Source organism: Oenanthe melanoleuca, chromosome 2 (genome assembly GCF_029582105.1).
Source record: "Oenanthe melanoleuca isolate GR-GAL-2019-014 chromosome 2, OMel1.0, whole genome shotgun sequence".
Taxonomy (NCBI): Eukaryota; Metazoa; Chordata; class Aves; order Passeriformes; family Muscicapidae; genus Oenanthe; species Oenanthe melanoleuca.
Window position 1 is genome coordinate 103,854,734 of NC_079335.1, and position 19,586 is coordinate 103,874,319.

The 19,586-nt window shown below is 34.4% G+C and overlaps 1 protein-coding gene across 2 annotated transcripts in view; it reads right to left on the reverse strand.

Moving 5' to 3' along the window:
* Window positions 1-19,586, reverse strand: part of BBS9 (Bardet-Biedl syndrome 9) — a 298,437-nt gene that overhangs the window by 237,864 nt on the left and 40,987 nt on the right. For both annotated transcript variants that reach the window (XM_056482933.1, XM_056482934.1), the window contains exons 11-13: window positions 6,063-6,244; window positions 2,708-2,784; window positions 538-591 (exon numbers count right to left, since the gene is read on the reverse strand). In XM_056482933.1, coding sequence (XP_056338908.1) covers window positions 538-591; window positions 2,708-2,784; window positions 6,063-6,244 — 313 coding nt within the window. The remainder of the gene's footprint in view (window positions 1-537; window positions 592-2,707; window positions 2,785-6,062; window positions 6,245-19,586) is intronic.

Here is a 19,586-nt window from a genome sequence, read left to right on the forward strand (position 1 = left end):
TCCTTTTTAGGAAATACTGAGGAAAACCCACACTTGCATGCATATGCACGTGCACACATACATACACTTGCTTTACAATCAGCTACAGGCACCAGCTCTCATGAAGAACTGCAATTTTCTAATTAGATTTTCCTATAATTTTTTTCAATTGCTAAAGCTATGAAAGTCTTATTACAAAAGAAAGTCTATTTTTGTTTATTGATAACTAAAAAGGCAGTTGAAGATTACAAACTTCTCATTTGAGTAACCAAACATTTATTGCCACAGGAAAAAATATTCTCATTACTTCCAAAACTACTTCATTCCATCCTAATAATTTTTCTGTAATGGCTTATTGTTAAGTCTATCAAACATAAAACTGAGTCAGGAGCTTTGCTAGAATGACACCATGTCTTACTAAGGAGAACAAAAAAATTCAGTATACATTGCATTTCAAACTTCACTCATTTCCATGTTCTAAGTGAAACAGACAGAAGGTGACAGGCTTCTTACAATTTGCCACCACTATTCAAATGCTGTTTGACTTAGGCACAGTACCTTTACTGTGACTGATGGTACTGCTTCTGCTTTTACCTCACTGTCAATGGCTTGCTGTGAAGAAAAAGATGAAAACAGAGTAAATTCAATGTTCCACATGAATAAGGAAACACAATAAAAGCAATATTACTTGGTAATCAACTTGGTAAACACAGAATTAACATTAAAGAACTTATCATTCCTATGACAGAGTAAAATACAAAATACATTTCTAAGTTCCTTCTGAAAATGTGAAGTCTCTGTTTGAAATTCCCTGCAAAAAGAATAGCAAAAGGTCATGAATGTTGTATATATAAGAAACTAATACACTCTGATGTATATACAAATATTTGAAACTGTTTTGTTTGGCACGCTACTTTTCACTGTATATTTATTCAAATTCTGGAAATACCTTCTGCTATTCAGTAGGGGAAGTTGACTTTCAATCTGCCAATATATTATATACACAACATACTATAAAATCATCACATACTATTTAATAATCAGAAATATACCTGAAACTTCAAAAGAAAATTCTAACAGGTGATTCAATGCTCCTGCTAATTTCTATTTCAATAGACAACTCCATCTACTTCAAAATTTATCTTGACCTTGCAGTCAATTTTATTTTATGCTTCTATTTCATTTTGAAACAGGTCAGTCACTACAGTTAAAGAAAATGTTCCCATTTAAACTATTATAAAGAAACACTTCTCTCACTTCTGCTATAATATCAAATTACTGATTTGATCTTATCCTTCCCATTATAAAAGTGTAAATTAAAAACAGTGTAAGGGCCACATCTGCGAAGTTCCTAAGAAGTCAGGAAGCTAGTAGGCTCTCTCCGTTCTAGAAGTAGGACTTTGATTTCAAAGGTATATTGTGGACCATTCTCAGCAAAAAAATTACACATACTTTCATACTGGCTTGTCACACTCTCTGGTGATGACCGGTTGATTCTGAAACAGTAGAAGCAGTATAAAGATATGGAACCTTATTGTATTCAGCTTTCAGAAATCACCTGGATTTCCTGGGTCAGAGGCCACACATAGAAGGTGGTGTTAAATAACAGAATGGTCCTCCACTTGCTTAGCTACACAATTTTAATACTCTATATCCTCATTGATTTTATCACACACATCGCAAATTCAATCTTTTCACAGGTGCAGAAGTAGCATCAGAAATCCTTTATTATCCAAGGTAACTGCAGAAGCCCTAAAACCATTTCCACACTTGCTTATTGATCCTTCCCCATGAAGTATCTTATCAGATTTTTCCTTCCTAGGCAGCTACTGAAAGAACCCACAGAAAAGCTGACCACACAGGAAACTAAAATAAATGTGCAGATAAAGATTCAAGGCTGTGGTCTGATTGATAGACTGAGTTACTTACATATGAAACAGACCAGTTGCATCTGGAAGGTTGAGTAAATGAGCACAGCAGCATTAGAGCATTTTGTGCACCTAACAGTTTAAAGTGTTGTGAGCAGATTATTGCAGCTAGCCAAGACCATGTCACACTGTCCTTTTTACCACAGACAAGCGCTAGGACACTAACACATGTTTTAAAGAGGTCCATTTATCAAAGAGTACTATCCATACGAATTTTTAAACAATAAGTAGCTGAAACTAGTGCCCAGAAATGGATAATTAAAGATATTACAGGGCAACAAATATGTTCTGAAATGTTTAAAGTGAAGAGTTTTAGGGAACAATATAAGCTCTCCCAAATCTTAATTTGAGTAATTTTTGTAAACCACATATGTATACAACATGAATAAACTAATTAGGCTGCAACACTAAAGAATATTGAATGACAGCTTGCTGGAGAAAGATTATTTTTTACAATGCAGCTTGAGTCTTTGAAAGATCCAAGGGCCACATTTCAACTGTTTCGCCCAATGTTTACAACTGCTCACCACTACAAAGTTATTCTGGACCCTAAGTTCTTGTTCACTTATGCTTGCTTAGCCAAGAATCTAAATGTCTCCTGACAGAAGACAAATAAATAATTTGAATAATTCTAGTTAAAATCTTTAATAAAAGTGGGTTCTAATTGATGGAAAACTGGGGGCCATGAAGTTCAGTCACACAAATGTTAGTAGTAATCACTATGCATGATCAGTCATTATTTAGTCATCTGAAATCAATGGGTTTTTTCAGAGTAATTTCCTTCTTATACAAGTACATACAGATTCTTCATCCAAATCAGGTGAAACTTCTGCTGTGACAGTTATATCTCTCTGTTTTTCAGATTCAGGCAAAATATCTGGGGAAAAAAAAGGCAAAAGTAAAGCAGTTCTCCTTTAAGAAACATTCAGCTTCATTCCTAAAAATAATACAATTTCAACAGCATCAAGACTCAAAGTTCCATCTCTACACCTACCAGTGTAAAGAACAAAATAGCAATGTGCCTGATTTTGGAAACTTCCAAAAAAGCTTCACAATTTTACTAGATTTCTACAGACAACCTAAACTTGGATCTTATTCTGAGTTTCTGACATATATAAAAAAATATTTAGATGCAAGATTCTTTTATAACAAGATTTTACACCTAATATCCATGATCTTTAGAGATTGCAAGGTATTTTTAAACTTTTGTCTTCACATGCATATGCCAACATATGATTAATAACTACCTCCAAAATAACACCACACATGTCATGATAGTTTCATCTAAATAATTTGGTAGTGAATACGCTGAACAAAGAAAGATTCTGTGTCTAAAAGTCTAATCTTCAGCAAATTCCTCTGCATTAGGAGGCATATCAAAGTTTTTTGTATAGACCATTACATGTGGCTTGATTAAAATACATCACCAGATGATTTCCAGGTCTGTCAAGATACAAGGCAAAAGAATGGACTCACTTTTATCCATTATGCAAAACCTTAAGCTGACTCATACATGCAAAAAAAAAAAAATATATATATATATATACAAATTAAAGCCTTAAAAACCTTCTCTTATGAGTCTAGAAGTACAGCTCTAGGGTATTTGTATTTTCTGAAGAACACTTCTATTTCTTAACATACTAAATGTATTGGAAAATTAAAAATCTGAACAGGAAATACATAGTTCCTAAAGTAATGAGCAAAGGGTTGGTGTAAAGGGGCAATTAACATATTAATTTAAAAACTGAGACCATGATGCACATTCAGAAAGCTGCAAGAATTTCATTACACACAGGGTCCTGAAAATGACCTAGAACTAGTAGACAGCATACTATCTCTTTCTAGCAAGAGGATCAAGGGAAAAGATTTTGATGAAGACAGAAAATAAGTATCCATTTTCTCGCGCTCAGAGAGAAATGCTACCTTTAGTACGAGAGAGAAAAGCAAAACCTAAACACTTCTCTCCAATATTACCTAGAAAAGAAGTTCAGGCCTGTTACATACCTTCACAATTGTAAAGAACTGGTTCTGTCAATTACATATATCGCTCAGCACAGTCCATTTTTTTTTTAATCCCTTCTTAACTATTTCTCTTCTATCTGCTTCTTCAAGCTAACTATGATGCAACCTCTGCCATACAATTATTTTTCTAACAGAAGTACAACAGAGATCACAATCAAAGTTTACATATTAGTATCAGCTTTTTGTTACTGTTAAACTGGGCCAAAACACCTATCTTTAATCACTTATGTCATCCAGACTGATGCAAGTAACATTAGATTTAGTATAGAAGTTAGTATAACAGTTAAGATTTTAAATATTTCATCAGTTTATACTGTAAATTCTTATTCTTCAAAATGTATAAAACAGCTGAAGTTCAACAGTTTAATGGTCAACACTGGACAGAAATGCAAGACATTTATGGAAATAACTACTCTAAGATTTTTTTTAATACAATGACCTAATTCTAAATACCTTCCACATCTGAAGGTCAAAAAGAAACAAAGAAAAATTATTTCTATATAAGGGTAGATACTTTCAAAACAACACAAGCTGTGACTGCACAAGCATGAATCCAAAAGACAAGAAAGTCAAGTGGTCATTTAAGATTGTGCTTAGTAACTCAGTGGCTACCAAGGTTCAAGCTAAACTTTTAAGAAAAAAGGCCAAAATGAATCAAAGCAAAAACATCCAAAATTGACAGGTATCCTTCATAATTAAAATGTTTTGTTGCATAAAAAGGTTCTCGTACAAGTTTTAAGTCCAGTTAAAGCCAAACGCAACATCATTAGGTCATCTCTCCACAACTAAAAGAGCATTCATAAAAACTTATCATCTGAAAACACCACTTAGACCAGATTAGATAAACTGAGGAAGAAAATGAAATTAAGAAAAAAGAGTGGTGACAAAAAAATCAAAAATATTCATGGCAAATTTATCATTCATACCATGACAGTTACTATAAAATTTTAAAAGGACAGCTACAGTCCTTTTCTCTCTCTCTCTCCTTAGATCTTCCAGACAACATGTTGAAACCAAAAAACTGAAGTTGATTAATTTCAAATGGATTTGTTCTTTCCATCATGCTTTTCCTACCTTTGGTTATGATAGACAGACAAAACTGTCAAATACCTATAAGGATAGACTGTGGTAAAAATCAGTGAAATTTATCCACATCCATATGCTTAAATAACACATTACTGGATTCAGAAAATTAAAATCCAGATATAAGTCTGCTGTAATAGTGGATGAAGTTACATGTAATTACAGAACAAACAAATATTTGTGTTGTAGAATCAAACTCATGCCTGCAGATAAATAATTTTTATTTTCTAGGAATTTCAACTGTGAGGTTTTCACTTTTTTTTTTTTTCCACATAGAAAAACATGACTATTTCTTTAGTGCATTTTATGAACATGCTACCTCTATCATCAAGAAAAAAAATTTAATTTCTTCTTTCTATTTGTAGAAGACTTTTCCACAGATTCTTGTAAAATCCCATGCTTCCAATTCCCATGCTTCCAATTCCCTGCACAAGCCAGGCTGTTTAAAAACACAGTTATGAAAATATAAACTGAAGGATCTCTGTAAAAATTCTGAGCCCATACTTGAATAAAATCTATGCAATTTATTAGCAATGTATATAAATTCTTGAATTTATCATCATCAGATATGTCACTCTGTCCTACAAATATCTTTTTGAATGGCTAAATCAACAGAAAAGTTGCTTTTCAAATGTAATTTTCTGTCAATTTCATAACTTAAAATATCATTTGTACTGATAAACAGAATACTTTTTCTCGCTCTGAAGCCTAGCTACATAAGATTGTTAAAATTCTTAAAGATTTTGTATCTTTCTTTGGATAGTCCATGAACTGCCAATTTTTATTCTGAACCCTTGCACTAGGAAGAATTATCTTCAACCTGATGTAGACATCTTCAATTTTCCAACATAATTATGAAAATACAAAGAAAAAAGCCTTTTATCCAAGGGCTTTACCATCTAGGGTTTATTTATTTATTTTTCTTAAATACTAAATTTTCCACAGAATTGTAACTATGAATAAAGTCTGAAAACAAAATATTTTAAAGCACTAAAAGGAAAGTCAAGTTGATAAAGGTATGTAAAAATATAGAACAAGGAAGAAGTATACCTTGTGTTTTTGTGGCCTCCCTGATGATTTTCTGAAGCTCTTTCATTTCAGCATTCATTTCTTCATAGTTTATTTCCCTAGAATCAACTTTTGGGGCCTGGAAGAGTGAAGGATCAGTTCCAAGGTATGAACATTGAAGATGCCCATCATCACTCAGAGTGACTATAACACCCTTCAGGTCTCTGCACAAAAAAAAAAAAAAAATCGCTTACTAAGAAATTGGGAAAAATCATAGAAGCAATAACATTAATAATAATATTTATTCCTTAATTCAGATTCTTTATTACTCCCACTCAGTGCAATCATACCTAAGAATGGATTTGTCTTAGATAACTACATGGCCCTCAGAACCTGCAAATCTGTACAATCGGGAGAGGTAATGGAAAGGATCAGAACAAACAAGCTGAATACATCAGACAGTTGTAACCTATTTATTCATCTAAGCCCTTTGGATTTTGCAATATTTAGGTAACTATGAAGGGGAAGGGGAAGGGGAAGGGGAAGGGGAAGGGGAAGGGGAAGGGGAAGGGGAAGGGGAAGGGGAAGGGGAAGGGGAAGGGGAAGGGGAAGGGGAAGGGGAAAGGGAAGGGGAAGGGGAAGGGGAAGGGGTTAGAAGAAATCATGAAAAGTTGGAAGATGCTCACAAAGAAGACAGCTTTAGGACTTTGATGGTATCAATAGCTCCCCTAACCAATTCTTTGGCTACTATTGCAGCCACTGTTCTGGCTTCAAACCCTGGCTGGCTGTTCTCTGCAGTATCCATCTGAAAGGAAACCACATGAATAGAGAGTAGTCTCCTCACACTCCTCTGAATCAATACAAGTGAGTGTTTTATTAGCTACACTATAGTCACTTTTCTCTCAAAGGAAAAGTACTTCATTGCTCCTACAAAAATGTCACTCCTTTTTTTATCTGATCTATACAGTGCAAATGCAAGATTTAGGAAAATATTTAACAAACTATGAGACAATAGGGACTGCTGCCAGCATTTTGCTTAATTTGAAGCTTATTCCTAACAGAAGAGAAACAACAGCAAAGATCAGCAAAGAAGTTAACAGCAAATGCTAGGAGCATAAACTTCCACTTTCTTTTTTAAAATGCCTACTTTTAATTAAATTAAAAGCCAGTATTCACTTTCATAATCACAATGTTACACATTCATGCCAGTAATTTGCTCTTATTCCTTTCTTAGAATACCTTATAGCAGATACTGCCTTTTCATCAAACACAACCACCACAAAAAGCATAGATATATCAAATTTAATTTTTAGATATAAAAAGTGATTTGGACAAGAATGCTTAATTCACTATCACACTAATTAAACCCTTGTAAAATACTGAATTTATATAAGCATTCAAGCTAAAATTCATGCAGAATTAACAAAAATTCTTTTAACTTGCACACACAGATGCCTTTCAAATGCCTCCTCTAGTACAATAAAAAGGCAGGTAGCTGTGTAAAAGAAATAGAATTCTCTGGTTTCCTAGCTGGTCTTGTAGCATGGCTCCAGAACGCACATACAGGAAACCTCAATCCAAAATTCTCCATGGTAATAGTAATTACAAAAGCTAAGAGATGTCACAGATTAATTTTGATCACTGATGGTCCAACTGTACTGTTCAAAATGTCTTTTAATAGTACACTAAGTCCACAATCCCAGTGGTGGTTTTACAGCTGCAATCAAATAATCTTGAAAAACTATGCTGTAACTGAGATCATCTGATCTCTGTACAGTTACAACTGCACACAAGAATGAAGACCCTACTGGGCACTATACAAATAAGCAATTGCTGTAGGTAAGTTTAAGCTTTCTCTTTCTACAGAAAGCAATTGTTACTCAGTGAAAGAAATAAATCTCCTTGTTGAATTATCAATGTATGGAAACTGCTAAGGGTTTTTCAGACAACAGTCAGCCCTTCATGGAAGCTGGAACATGCAAATCTGAACTGCTTTCTGGAACAGAGCACACATAAAAGGGCTCAAAGACAATGTTCCCCTTATCTACCACATAAATTCATCTTAAACAGAAACAGTCTTCTTTTATGGGACTACTGCTTACTACCACTGAAAAGCTTCCATCTACCGCTGCAATTGTTAACATGCAATTTTTCAGCATTCCGTACCAAAAAGGTAACAGGAAGCTGTCTTTGTGAGCACCATAAGGCTGGAGATGCCGAGACTCCCCCAAAAAATACTGCCTATCCTAATTTTCTTGTGTCCAAAAAGCTCTGTATAACACAAACCTGTGCTACATTTACAGAATTCTCAATGGCACATGAAACAAATACATTGGGCTAACCCTGAGTTCTCTTATATGAGCAATGTTAGGAGACAGACTATCATGAATACTTGCACCACAACAACCTTAGTAAGGCATGCAAATAACATCTAATGTACAGGATTTTGTCAATGCCTGCCAAATGTTTGCAAGCAGCTTTGCCAAACTGGTCAGGGGTGCAGCAAAGTCTTTAAAAATGGGGCATTGTTGAGGCAGATGATAGCATGCTACCAAATACACTGCCCCACTCTTTGCTATCAAATTATAGCAAATAATTTTATTTTTTTTATAGGCATGGGGGCACAACAAAAGAAACAGCATCAGGAGCTTTTTCTACCACTGGATAAAGACAATTTCTGAAAACAAGGTGATTTCTAGAATTGTCCAGCAATGGTTTTGGACGATCTTAAAATTTTTTCCCAAAGGTATGCATCTGTTAATCTAATAAGGAAAGATCCATGAGGACACCCGAATGTAAATCAAAAGGGCATGAAGATATATAGCTAAAAAGTTAGCAATAAATCTTTGATGTTATACTACTAAGGTATAATACATTCAAAAGTGGTTTGTAAATACAGCCCTTTCTATATATTTATAAGATGGCAGTTATCTGCAGCTAATCAGTCTATCAAACGAGATCCATTTAAATCAATGAGGTGATTTACCTATGTAAATTATGCTTGGCTTAATTTCTGACTCAGCATTACAAAATGCACATTCATTAAACTGAACTCATTTCAACCAGCTTTCCTGATAGTCATGACATCCTTGAAGTCTACATTATCTCAGAGACAAAAGAATGAGCTAAAGAAAGCAGCATTAAAAATTATACTTTTCCTTTGCTTCAGTTAGTGTTCTGCTGGGTCCCAAGATGATTGTTCAACATGAAACATAAATAAGTATAAAAAAAGCCTTTCTCAGTAATCTTTCCTTGTTAAAAATAGTCCATGAATTTGCACATCAATAGAAACAAGAAGAAAAATACGAGTAAGCAGCTCTAATATATTTTTAATAATACATTCATTTCTTTGTCACAATGTTCATCAGCAAGTCAAAACTGCATTATTTTCTCAATCTGTTTTTAACAGTGGTTAAGGACAGCAGGGGGAGGAGAAGCATATTTAACAGTTTTATAGTACTTTCCCCACAGCTACTGCTCTCATACAATATTCCTGCAAATACCATTACTTTATTTGGCACATTTTGCATACAATCTGGAATTTCAATTATTTGTTAAATTTTTTTTATTGTAAGCTGGTTTTTTTATTATGTATTGTACAATAGCCAGAGTAATAGTAAATCTAAGGGGACATTTTAACAGTAAGGAACTCAAAAGTATAAAACAAATTATTCTGGTATCTAAAATATCTTTACAGTTCAAAGCAGCTTCTACACACATATGGTAATAATTTGAAAAACTATCTTTTATTGGATTCTGGGTAATAATAATGGCATATGCTTTTTGTAGGTCTTCTCTTACTAAACAAATTGCTCACAACTTAATTCTTGAATAAATTTTCATGTTTCCAGTTATATGATACTAAACTGATCACTCAAATGATTTAGAAGTTGAATCTGTAGTTCTGAGTTTAACTTGAATGACACATGCTAAGCTTTGGACAACTCTCAAGACAAGGTCTCATTATTGACACCATTTGCAGTTTTAATTATTTATATTCATAATAGCTCATAAAATTTCTACTTTGATTTCAGAAGTAGTCTTAATTGCTTTTACTCAAACCAACCATTTTAGAATACAAGATTCTCTGCAATACTACTTTCTGTTTCTTATAGATAATGTATTCTTTTAAAAGTACTAAATTAGGAAACTAATTCCTGGAATTGTGCTCAAGCATTTAGAATTCATTTCTCTCCTCAGTTGATCGCCCCTTGAGATAATTAGAGGCAAGAGCACATCTCAATAGCACTTTTAGTTTAGTGCTTTTGAGAACCTGAATTATTCTAACCTCACTACCATTTCAATGAAATTTTAAGCTATAACTGCATGAAGTATTCGATAAAACACTGACGGAAGATCGAACTAGGAGTAACTAACTACAAGAATTTTCTAACATGGGAATAAAAGTAAAAATCCCATCTTACTCTTATTAAACAAACACTCCAAAATCTCAAGTACTCCCATAGCTGAATATTCAAAGTACCTCCAGTGTGACTCAGTGCAAACTACTACTGATACCTAACTGTCCTGCACATCTGTGGAGAACTCTCAGGCTTCTTTGAAATGCTTTACTCAGTAAAAATTCTTGGTTCAATTTAGATTAGAAGCAATCTTCATATGCGTAAATCTTCCCCATTCTGCTATTACACATGAAAACAGACAATCTAATAACTCTCACAAAATGGAAATAGTTCTCCTTGTGTAGTAGTGAAAAAGACTCATTGCATAAAATGTCATCCAGCAACCAAACAAAAAGGAGCATTTTCCATTATAAAAAACCATAAATAACAATAAACAAAAAACAAATTTAAAAAAAAAAGAGAGAGAGAGAGAGAACTTGACTGTTTTTACTTTTATTGCCAAGTTAAAACAAGCACTACTCACAGAAATTTGGGTCGGGGGTCCTTTCTGACAGAGCACTACTGCCACCTGCGGGGCAGCAGAGATTTCATACAGGTGAGCCCTGAGAGCCACCACATTACACTATGTGAAGCAGATGTGGGGCTTTTTTACCAGTGTTAGTATACCAACTTAACAGTTATTTCCTTGTCACAAGGGAATCTTACCAAGCTCATATTTAACAGTGTATGCCCTGGGACAGACATCCCTGCATGAGACAACCTTCTGGTCCCTCCAGGCAGGGAACACAAACACCACACACTAATACAGGCAGGCTAGGTATGAAATTTAAGCTCATGCTACAGGTTGCATACAAAATGCAAAATCTTGTCTGAAGGATTAACCAACTTTGTTTCTTGTTGTTCAAAATATAAAATCAAAACTATTTCAGAAGCAATAAAAGTTTTATTCAAAAATTACAGCAGATAGCTATCCAAAATGCAATTTTAAAGCAAAGCTAGTATTTGTCACTAAGTAAAATAAAAACATCATATTAAATGTGGTGGCATAGGCCTCCAGAAATACATGTTCTTTCTCTAAGCAAAAAAATATACAGAGCACTGAAGTATAATGTATTCAAGAAAAAATTTATAATTTACACATTGCATTTCTTAGTATCACAGTTCCATATCTAAAGATGCTTAGTGGCATTAGCAGAATTGAAAATGAATGTGAGGACTGACAAGCAAATCTGATTACATTAGTAAGAGTGCAGCCTATATGTCAGAGTTCTAAGTAATAAGAAACAAGAGAAAATGCATTGTGATTTCTCTGTGACAGTACCAGCATTAGCAACAAGAAAAAATTAAGACCAACTATGACACATTTAAAGCATCTCTTGCTTCATGCTTCAATCTCTCTTAGAGCATTTGCACTTCCTTCATGTGAAATCTACAATCTGTTTCAAGCCCAAGCTTCCCCACTAGCAGACAGGTATATAACAGCTTTCAAAGGGTCAAAGGCTGGATTAACAACAATGCCATGTGCATTTATGATACAGAGAGCCTCAAAAGTTTATCGTTCTTCTAGGCCTTCTCTCACTTCACATGTCTAACTACAAGACAGTGGTTAGAGTCCATATCACTTCAGGCAAACTGGAGAGGCCCCAAGGATCTCTGCTTCCAACTTAAAAGAGATGCTTCGCCAATAAAAATCTATAGTCTAGTAAGTTTATTATTTTAGATAAAGCTTATTCTTAATTGTTGGCTTCCTATACGATAATACTGAGAGGTACACAAGGAAAACTAGACTATGCACACATTATAGAGGTTAACAAGAATAACCATAATGTGTCTTTAAAACACATTACGAAAAAGCTTTAAGAATTACATAATTTTTAAAACACTCAACTCAAATTAGTTTACATCTCTTTCTCCTCACAGCTGCCTGCAAGTTCCAAAATTCACCAGTATTTCAGTAAGGAAAAAGAGTGTACACTTTCTACTATTATTTTAACAGTATTTATAATTGTGCCCTCACCCTGTCTGGTAAAGAACAAAGCTGCTTTTTCAGAGTATCTCTAGCACTTTGCACTGCTTGCTGCCTCTCAGTTCCACAGCTTGACATAAATGTCCCATGTGCGCTTCCTCGTACAAAAAAAAAAGTCTTTCAGGTTAACAGCATAATAATCAAGACATTTAAAATCAACAGACTGAAATATTCATAAAACTGTTTTTCAAACTAGACATCCAGCACATTCATGGGCAGTGTCAGAATACACCTATAAACTCCAACCCACTGCTCAATAACCAGCTCCAAGACTGAGAGTGCAGAACCTGATACAAGTTATAGTCCACTCTGTCACAACTGGCACAGACAAATAGTGGGTTAACTAAAAAAACACCCCTATATTTGTTTAAATGCAAGAATCTTATTTAAAATACTAGAGGGGAGTTACTTGCCCTCTGGTTCTTGAGAGTTTCCATTTTTAAGGTTTTCTCTAGAACCAAGAAAGTAGGAATATTTTAAGTGTTATTCAGAAGTTGAAACCCTTACAAAATCATATTACTGTAAAAAGTAGGTTTTTTGAAAAAGCAAGTAAGTGAAATGCAATAAAATTAGGAGAACTGGCAATATGGGCATGTCCTTAGCATCATAGAGTAAACACCATTTGAAGCTAGCTTGCTAAAACAGCTAGGCCTGAATCCCAATATATGCTGAACATAGTACATGGCACATCTATGTCTTTTCCAGGATCGGAATCCTATTAAAGTAAAAGAAATACAATCACATTCATATTTTGTGGGTAGGATACACATATTAAATTTATCTCTTCAAAAGACCTTTGAAAAGGGTCATATTTTCTACTGCCATCTCTCAGAAATCCAGTGGTAAGTCAGCAATGAGAAAAACATGCAATCTTCTTTTCCTTTTCCTTAAAAACATTTCTTTAAAATGCAAATATGTTCAAGTAGAAAGATTCTAGAAATCTCTGCATTTAACTTCTCAGATCAGGTAACATTCTTACAGAACTCTCAAATAAAAATTTATATATAAACATGTATATAAATGAACAGTTTATACTGTACGTCATAACTGGCATTGCCTCTATTACAGTACTACTATACAGAAAGGGAAAATCCTTCAACAAACTATAAAGTTTGATTCCTGCAGTTTTCTTTCTATAAAACTGTGTAGTAAGTGCTAAGTTTTGCTGGATTTATATGTAAGTTTTGCCATTTTTATACAGTGATTCTTTAACAGTTGTGGTAGCTGTGGTGATGTGAGTTATGATAAGGAATAACAGATGGGCTAGAATGAAGAACAAAGTATTTTCAAGCATCGGGATAACTAAAAATTCAATGCAGGGAGTTTTATTTTGACTCAACCCACTATTACTATATATGTGGTTGTACTTTTACACCTTATATACTTAATTCAACTACAATATTTCTCCATGTTTTTTCCAGTTAAATTCAATTCCTGTTGCCTTTCTACTGTTTAGAGAGCCCAGTTACACAAAGAATGTCCATCCAAACGCCCAAAATAATACAATTCTGTGCTGGGAAAAAAAGTTTTAATTGCAAGTTCATATTTAAACCAGGACATTACTTTCTCATTTACCAACTGATTCCAGATTTTTAATTCTCTTAAAAATATGGGAAGCTAAAATTTCAAAAAAGTACATTTTCAAACAATACAACAGAATTGTGAACTGCCGTTTTTTGATTCACCTATCTTATTAAAATTAAACTCATCCGTCTGTTGGGCTACATGTGAGTTCAAACCTGGGAAGTAATCCTTTGCCAAAACAAATAATTTAAACACTTGTTTATGTTCTCTTCTTCAAGGAGATAAGTTGCTGAATTAGAGATTTTTTATATATTTTATTCAGATAAAGTGCCATGAAGTTACAAGCATGTTAACTATGTCAGGCTCAAGCTATTACTCATATACACAAGTCTTGTTCTATGAAACCAGTGAACAACAGGGACTTTAAACTTCATTAGACAGTAAGTATACAAACCACACATTTCTTACCAATCATTATAATATCATGAAATACTAATAAATCAGAAAATCCCAATTGTATTAAACATTTTTCAAAAAGGAAAAAGTGGTTCTCTCCATTCAATGCATTAACTGTAAAATTCTTTGTTTGGTGTTGTGGGAAAGATGGGTTTGGTTTTAAATGCAATAAACACAATATCTCTTTCAGCAGAGTGTTCCCCTTCATAATGCAAGCTGATGGGAAATCCTGAAGAGCAGCAGCACATGTCATTTGGATTATGCTTCAAGTGCATTGGAGGTGGTGTAGGGACAATCTCTGTATCAGTCACCAGTAATTCTCAGCCTTGTAGTCAAGCTGCAGACTGATGGGGAGAGACTGGATAGGAACAGAGTATTGTAACACACAGTAAGGTACTAAGTCATAAAACCCACCCAATCCTTCCTCACATCTTCTTTCACACCCAGGGTTAAAGCATTGGGAATTTTTCTGCAGGCACTGATCATTTTAGTGCATGGTTTTTAGTAGAGTTGGAGCAAAATGATAACTCGGTACACATCAAGAAACTATTGCCTTAGTAAATAAGAAGTCACTATCTTTAAAACTATTGAAATATTGTAAAATACTCTTTTGCAATGCACCAGTGTAACTGTAACACAAGAGGGAATATCCTGAGAAACAGGAAAGCGCAGTAGTTGTGGCTATCAACACTACATGGGACAATGCAATATCCAAACACTTATTAACACGATTACATAGAAAATTAAATTTCAGTCCCTTCATTAGTCAAATAGTCTCTACTTCTTTATTACTTATACAAAGGGAGAGACTCATACAAGAGCAATATTACAAATTTTACTTGCAAAGATGCAATTTATTTTGTCTTATGAGTAGTAAGGAAATTGGACACTACTATAGCAACTTAAATCAATAATTTTTCAGTGATTCAGTAAGCTGCAGCATTTCCTGCATCTCAGCCTACACAATGCAACCTTAAAGTAATAAATTTTAGTCTCTAATTCAGTAAAATCAAATACAGAACTGCATATGTCTAAAATTAACACAAATAACCTATGGGTATTTGGTTTTAAGAGATGTCTGATTAATATATTACTATCTGGCACAGTCATAATGGGCTTGTGGTTCATGTACCAATATCACGAGTTCAGGCATGACCATGACAGTCAAGACTGCAGAGAAGCAGTACTAGCAATTCACAGACAGAAATCACTTCTTGATTGCAAATTGAGCAAAACAGAATCAGTGGTGATTCTGTGAGACCCTATGATATATTTATGGGATCACTGTTCAGAATAAACTGAGGCAGACTTGAATTTCATGAAGAGCTGAAGTGTTCATAAAGCTTGCTAAGTAACCCTACTTGTCATCTTGAACATATAAAGTCTACTTTATTTCCTGACTTTTCAACAGTGACTTTCGTCATTGGAATTTTTTTTCCCCCATCTCAAATAATGAAAATCCTTTTACTAGCTTAACTGAAGCTAAAAGGTTGAGTGCTGGAAATTTAATATTTTAAGAAACTCAGAAATTCTAATTCTTTGGAGGTGATAAATTACTTTCCATATAAAAAAACCTTTCCAGACTTCTTTATATTTCCTCTTCAGAAAGCACCGCTACCAAGTAAAAATATATTTATCTGTCAAATAAATTAAAGTGAAAGCAAATATTCTAGCTACTTTCATCAACTTCTCTATACCTGTCAATCTCAGGTAATAAAAGCAATTTCACATTTTACAAGACACACGCATCATTATGTGGTTTATTCTTTTCAAGAATCTTAGTTCCATGAAGAACAGTCCTGCTCACACATATAGAGGTACATAAAAATTACCACAAAACTGAATTAGTTACTGTATTCTAATTCCCAGACATAGCTCCTAAAAATAAGAGGCCCTACATATGCAAAGCATCCAATTACCTATAGACAAGTACTACAGAATCACAGAATATGCTGAGTTGGAAAGGACGTACAAGGATCACTGAGTTCAACTCCTGGCCCTGAACAGGACAGCAGTGTGCACAACTGACTCGATATAAAGCCACAAGTTTTGAAGTAATAGGTCTCAAGTGTGGGAAATTAAATCACAATTTGCCATATTCAGAACAGGTGACTTACCCTAAACACAAACTCACAAATCTCTGCCTCAATACATTGACTCTGAATTTTTTCTTTTGGGTATTACTAACCAAATTCCAATGTGGCTGAAGGGGAAAATATCCTTCATTCAAACATTACGTCTGCTGATAAACTGATGCGTAAAGTACTAAGAGTCCCCAGTCCCCAGAACAGAGACAGAAGAAATATCTTTTCCCACAACATATCCCCTAAACTCTGAGGTTGACTTCCTGTTGAAACTGTGACTGCTGATAAATTCCACATGAAATCAACATTTTTTTGCCATATGTATACCACCAGACTTAATTTCTTGGTGTATAGTCAAAAGCACAAATACCCAAAATGAGAGACATCATGAAACACCGATTAGAAGAAAAGAGACATTTGAGAAAGTCTGCAGTCTATTTCATTTTAAAAGAAAAGAGTCAGGCTAACTTTTAGCATTCATAGGCTTACCAGATACAACTTGAAGTCTGTACACAAACAAAATCAAGAAATAAAGTGGAGAGTAGTGAACTTTTAAAATGCTCAGAAGAAGAAAAAAAGTCCCCAATTTAAAGGCTTCATGCTTTCCCATGGCAAAATGTAGGTTTGTAACTTGGTAGTAATCAAAACAGAAAACCCTTTCCTGAGACTACATCCCAACTCTATATATGTGTATATATAATACTCTATCTATATGTTTTAATCCACATTGGCATTTCAGATGTTTGTGACAGAAATCTCCCAGAGGCTGGCAACACTAGCTATTTTGCTTCAGACTGAATGCACCTTAACATAACATTCTAGTTTCAGGCCAACCAGGACAGAATAATTAATACTCAGTGCAAGCAATCAGCCATTAAGATGTACTCCCAGAAATAGCTCTGCCAAGTGCCAAATAAATAGAAAAGTGAGATGAGAAAGAGGCAGAGAGAGAGAAATCTTAACATAGCTCAGGAAGCATCAGTCAGTGACAAATTCATAGCATTTATAACCCGTATGCGTAAGAGATACAGCTCATGAAACTTCCATTGCAAAGCAGATGTGAAGGTACAAAGAGAGTCTTAGAAAAGAGGTCGCTCATGAAACAGAAAAACGGAAACTCAAGGGCAGGAAAAAAGGGAATGGACTTTAAAGTCAATTCTATGAAGATACATAATTATGATGGATACCAAGCAAATACTGCTGCTTACAACTACTATTTCGACACTGAAGTTTTGAGCAGAAGAGGAATCTTTGTAGTGCCTTTGTGTAACTTTCCTAGATTTCAGCTGTTTCAACTGCAGCATATGGACAGTTTCTCTTCAAACCACTCTAGAAAGGTTTGGAAGGGGCTGTTTATGGATTTGGTGGAGGGATGCTTCAGGGCTTTTAACCAACTCAGGCAGAACACCTAAACCACTTTCTTCAAGAGTTTCAGCTTTAGTGAGAATGTGTTTGCACAGCCATAACTTGAAGGATAACAGCACAGGGTATGCGAAAATATAACTGTTCCAGCAGGTTTATCCATGGGAAGATAAACTTGTCCTGAGACAGAGACCTAAGCAGTTCAAGTTAATTGAAAACATCAGTATAAGTGATTACACTTCTGAAGCAATCTAGGCAGTGTGAAGTATGTAGGAGTCGTCCTGACACTAAAAGTCAGAAACAGTATCTAATACACATTAATAGAACCAGAATATAAACTTCCAACAAAATAAGGGACAAACTTCTATAACAATTACTAGAACTGAACTTCCAGTTCAATGACTAGTTACAGAGATATTCAGGGAAAACCCAGAATAAGATAAACACCCAAAATTTTGCCTGCAGTTCGAGTTTCTGACCACAAGCTTTTATAACAAATTTTGAACATCCTTACAGAGAGATTTCAGGTTTTAACAGAAGGTAAAAAAGTGTAATTTAACAGCTTAAAAATAAATAACTTTCAGATTGCAAAAACACTTAAAACTGTTCCAAGTAACCACTTCTCCTTGATTCTATTTTTACTTCCGTGTTTCTTCAAATGTGATGGAAATCAAGCAGTTTGTATTAGAATTTAATCTCAAATGTTGCAGTATATTACTATCTTTTTCTACATACTGTTGTAGCAATAAAGAAATACTGTATTACACATTATTTTAAGAGGAAAAATCAATTCATAAATAACAAGGAGGTGCATACACTGGAATCACAAGTTGCTTTTGTGATGCAACCACTACTCCTGCCCCAAGGGATTTACATAAAATATCTTCTAATAGTGTTTCTCTTATCCAGCAAGCTAGAGTCACACATTAGAAGTAACAGACATTACACCAAAGAGAAAATATAAAAGAAGGTGTATGAATTGTAGAGACAACTGTTTCAGAATACTCCATTTACTTTGTAAGTATTATTGAAATTAAAGTGAAGAAAGTAATTACGTGGCATACATCATATTTAAGGCACTTCAATCTTTCAGCAGTGTAGGATTAACAACTTTATGCTTATTGAAGTCCTTAATATTATTTATGTTACGGTAGTAGTGTGCTCAGAGGCCCCAACTAAGACTGAGGTATTTCTTGAGTACAAGAAAATCATTATCACATTGAATCACAAAAAATTCCCTTTCAAAATATTTTAAAAAACCACACCAAAACCAACACATATGCCCTGTTTAAGCCAAATTAGTATCTCTACAGGCTTTACTACAGTTTTGCTGTTTAGCTCTTTTTTTTTTTTTAATGCCAGAAGGAAGTACAAGCACACTGCATTTTTGCCAATAGACAAGTAAAAGCACAGCTCAGAAACACACAGCACTGGACCTCTTCCTGCCTTTCAGGCCATTGGGTGCAGGTACACAGATGCTCCTTCATTTACCTGTATAAAGAGGTTTGCATAACTAGATTGCTGTCTCTCTACCTGCTAAAGAACACAACCCCAAGTCAAACCCTGTATTTGTAGGTCTGTGGGAATTCTGAATCTTAACTAGCAAATTGACCTGGAACAGATTTTTAGGCTCTCAGATTTCTCCCTAATATCAAACTGTTGAACGTTGAAGTTCACAGGGAACAGGCAGAACCTGCATTAATGTTTTAGACACATTATTGAAACAGATGGTTCAATATAATGGGTTTCCAAA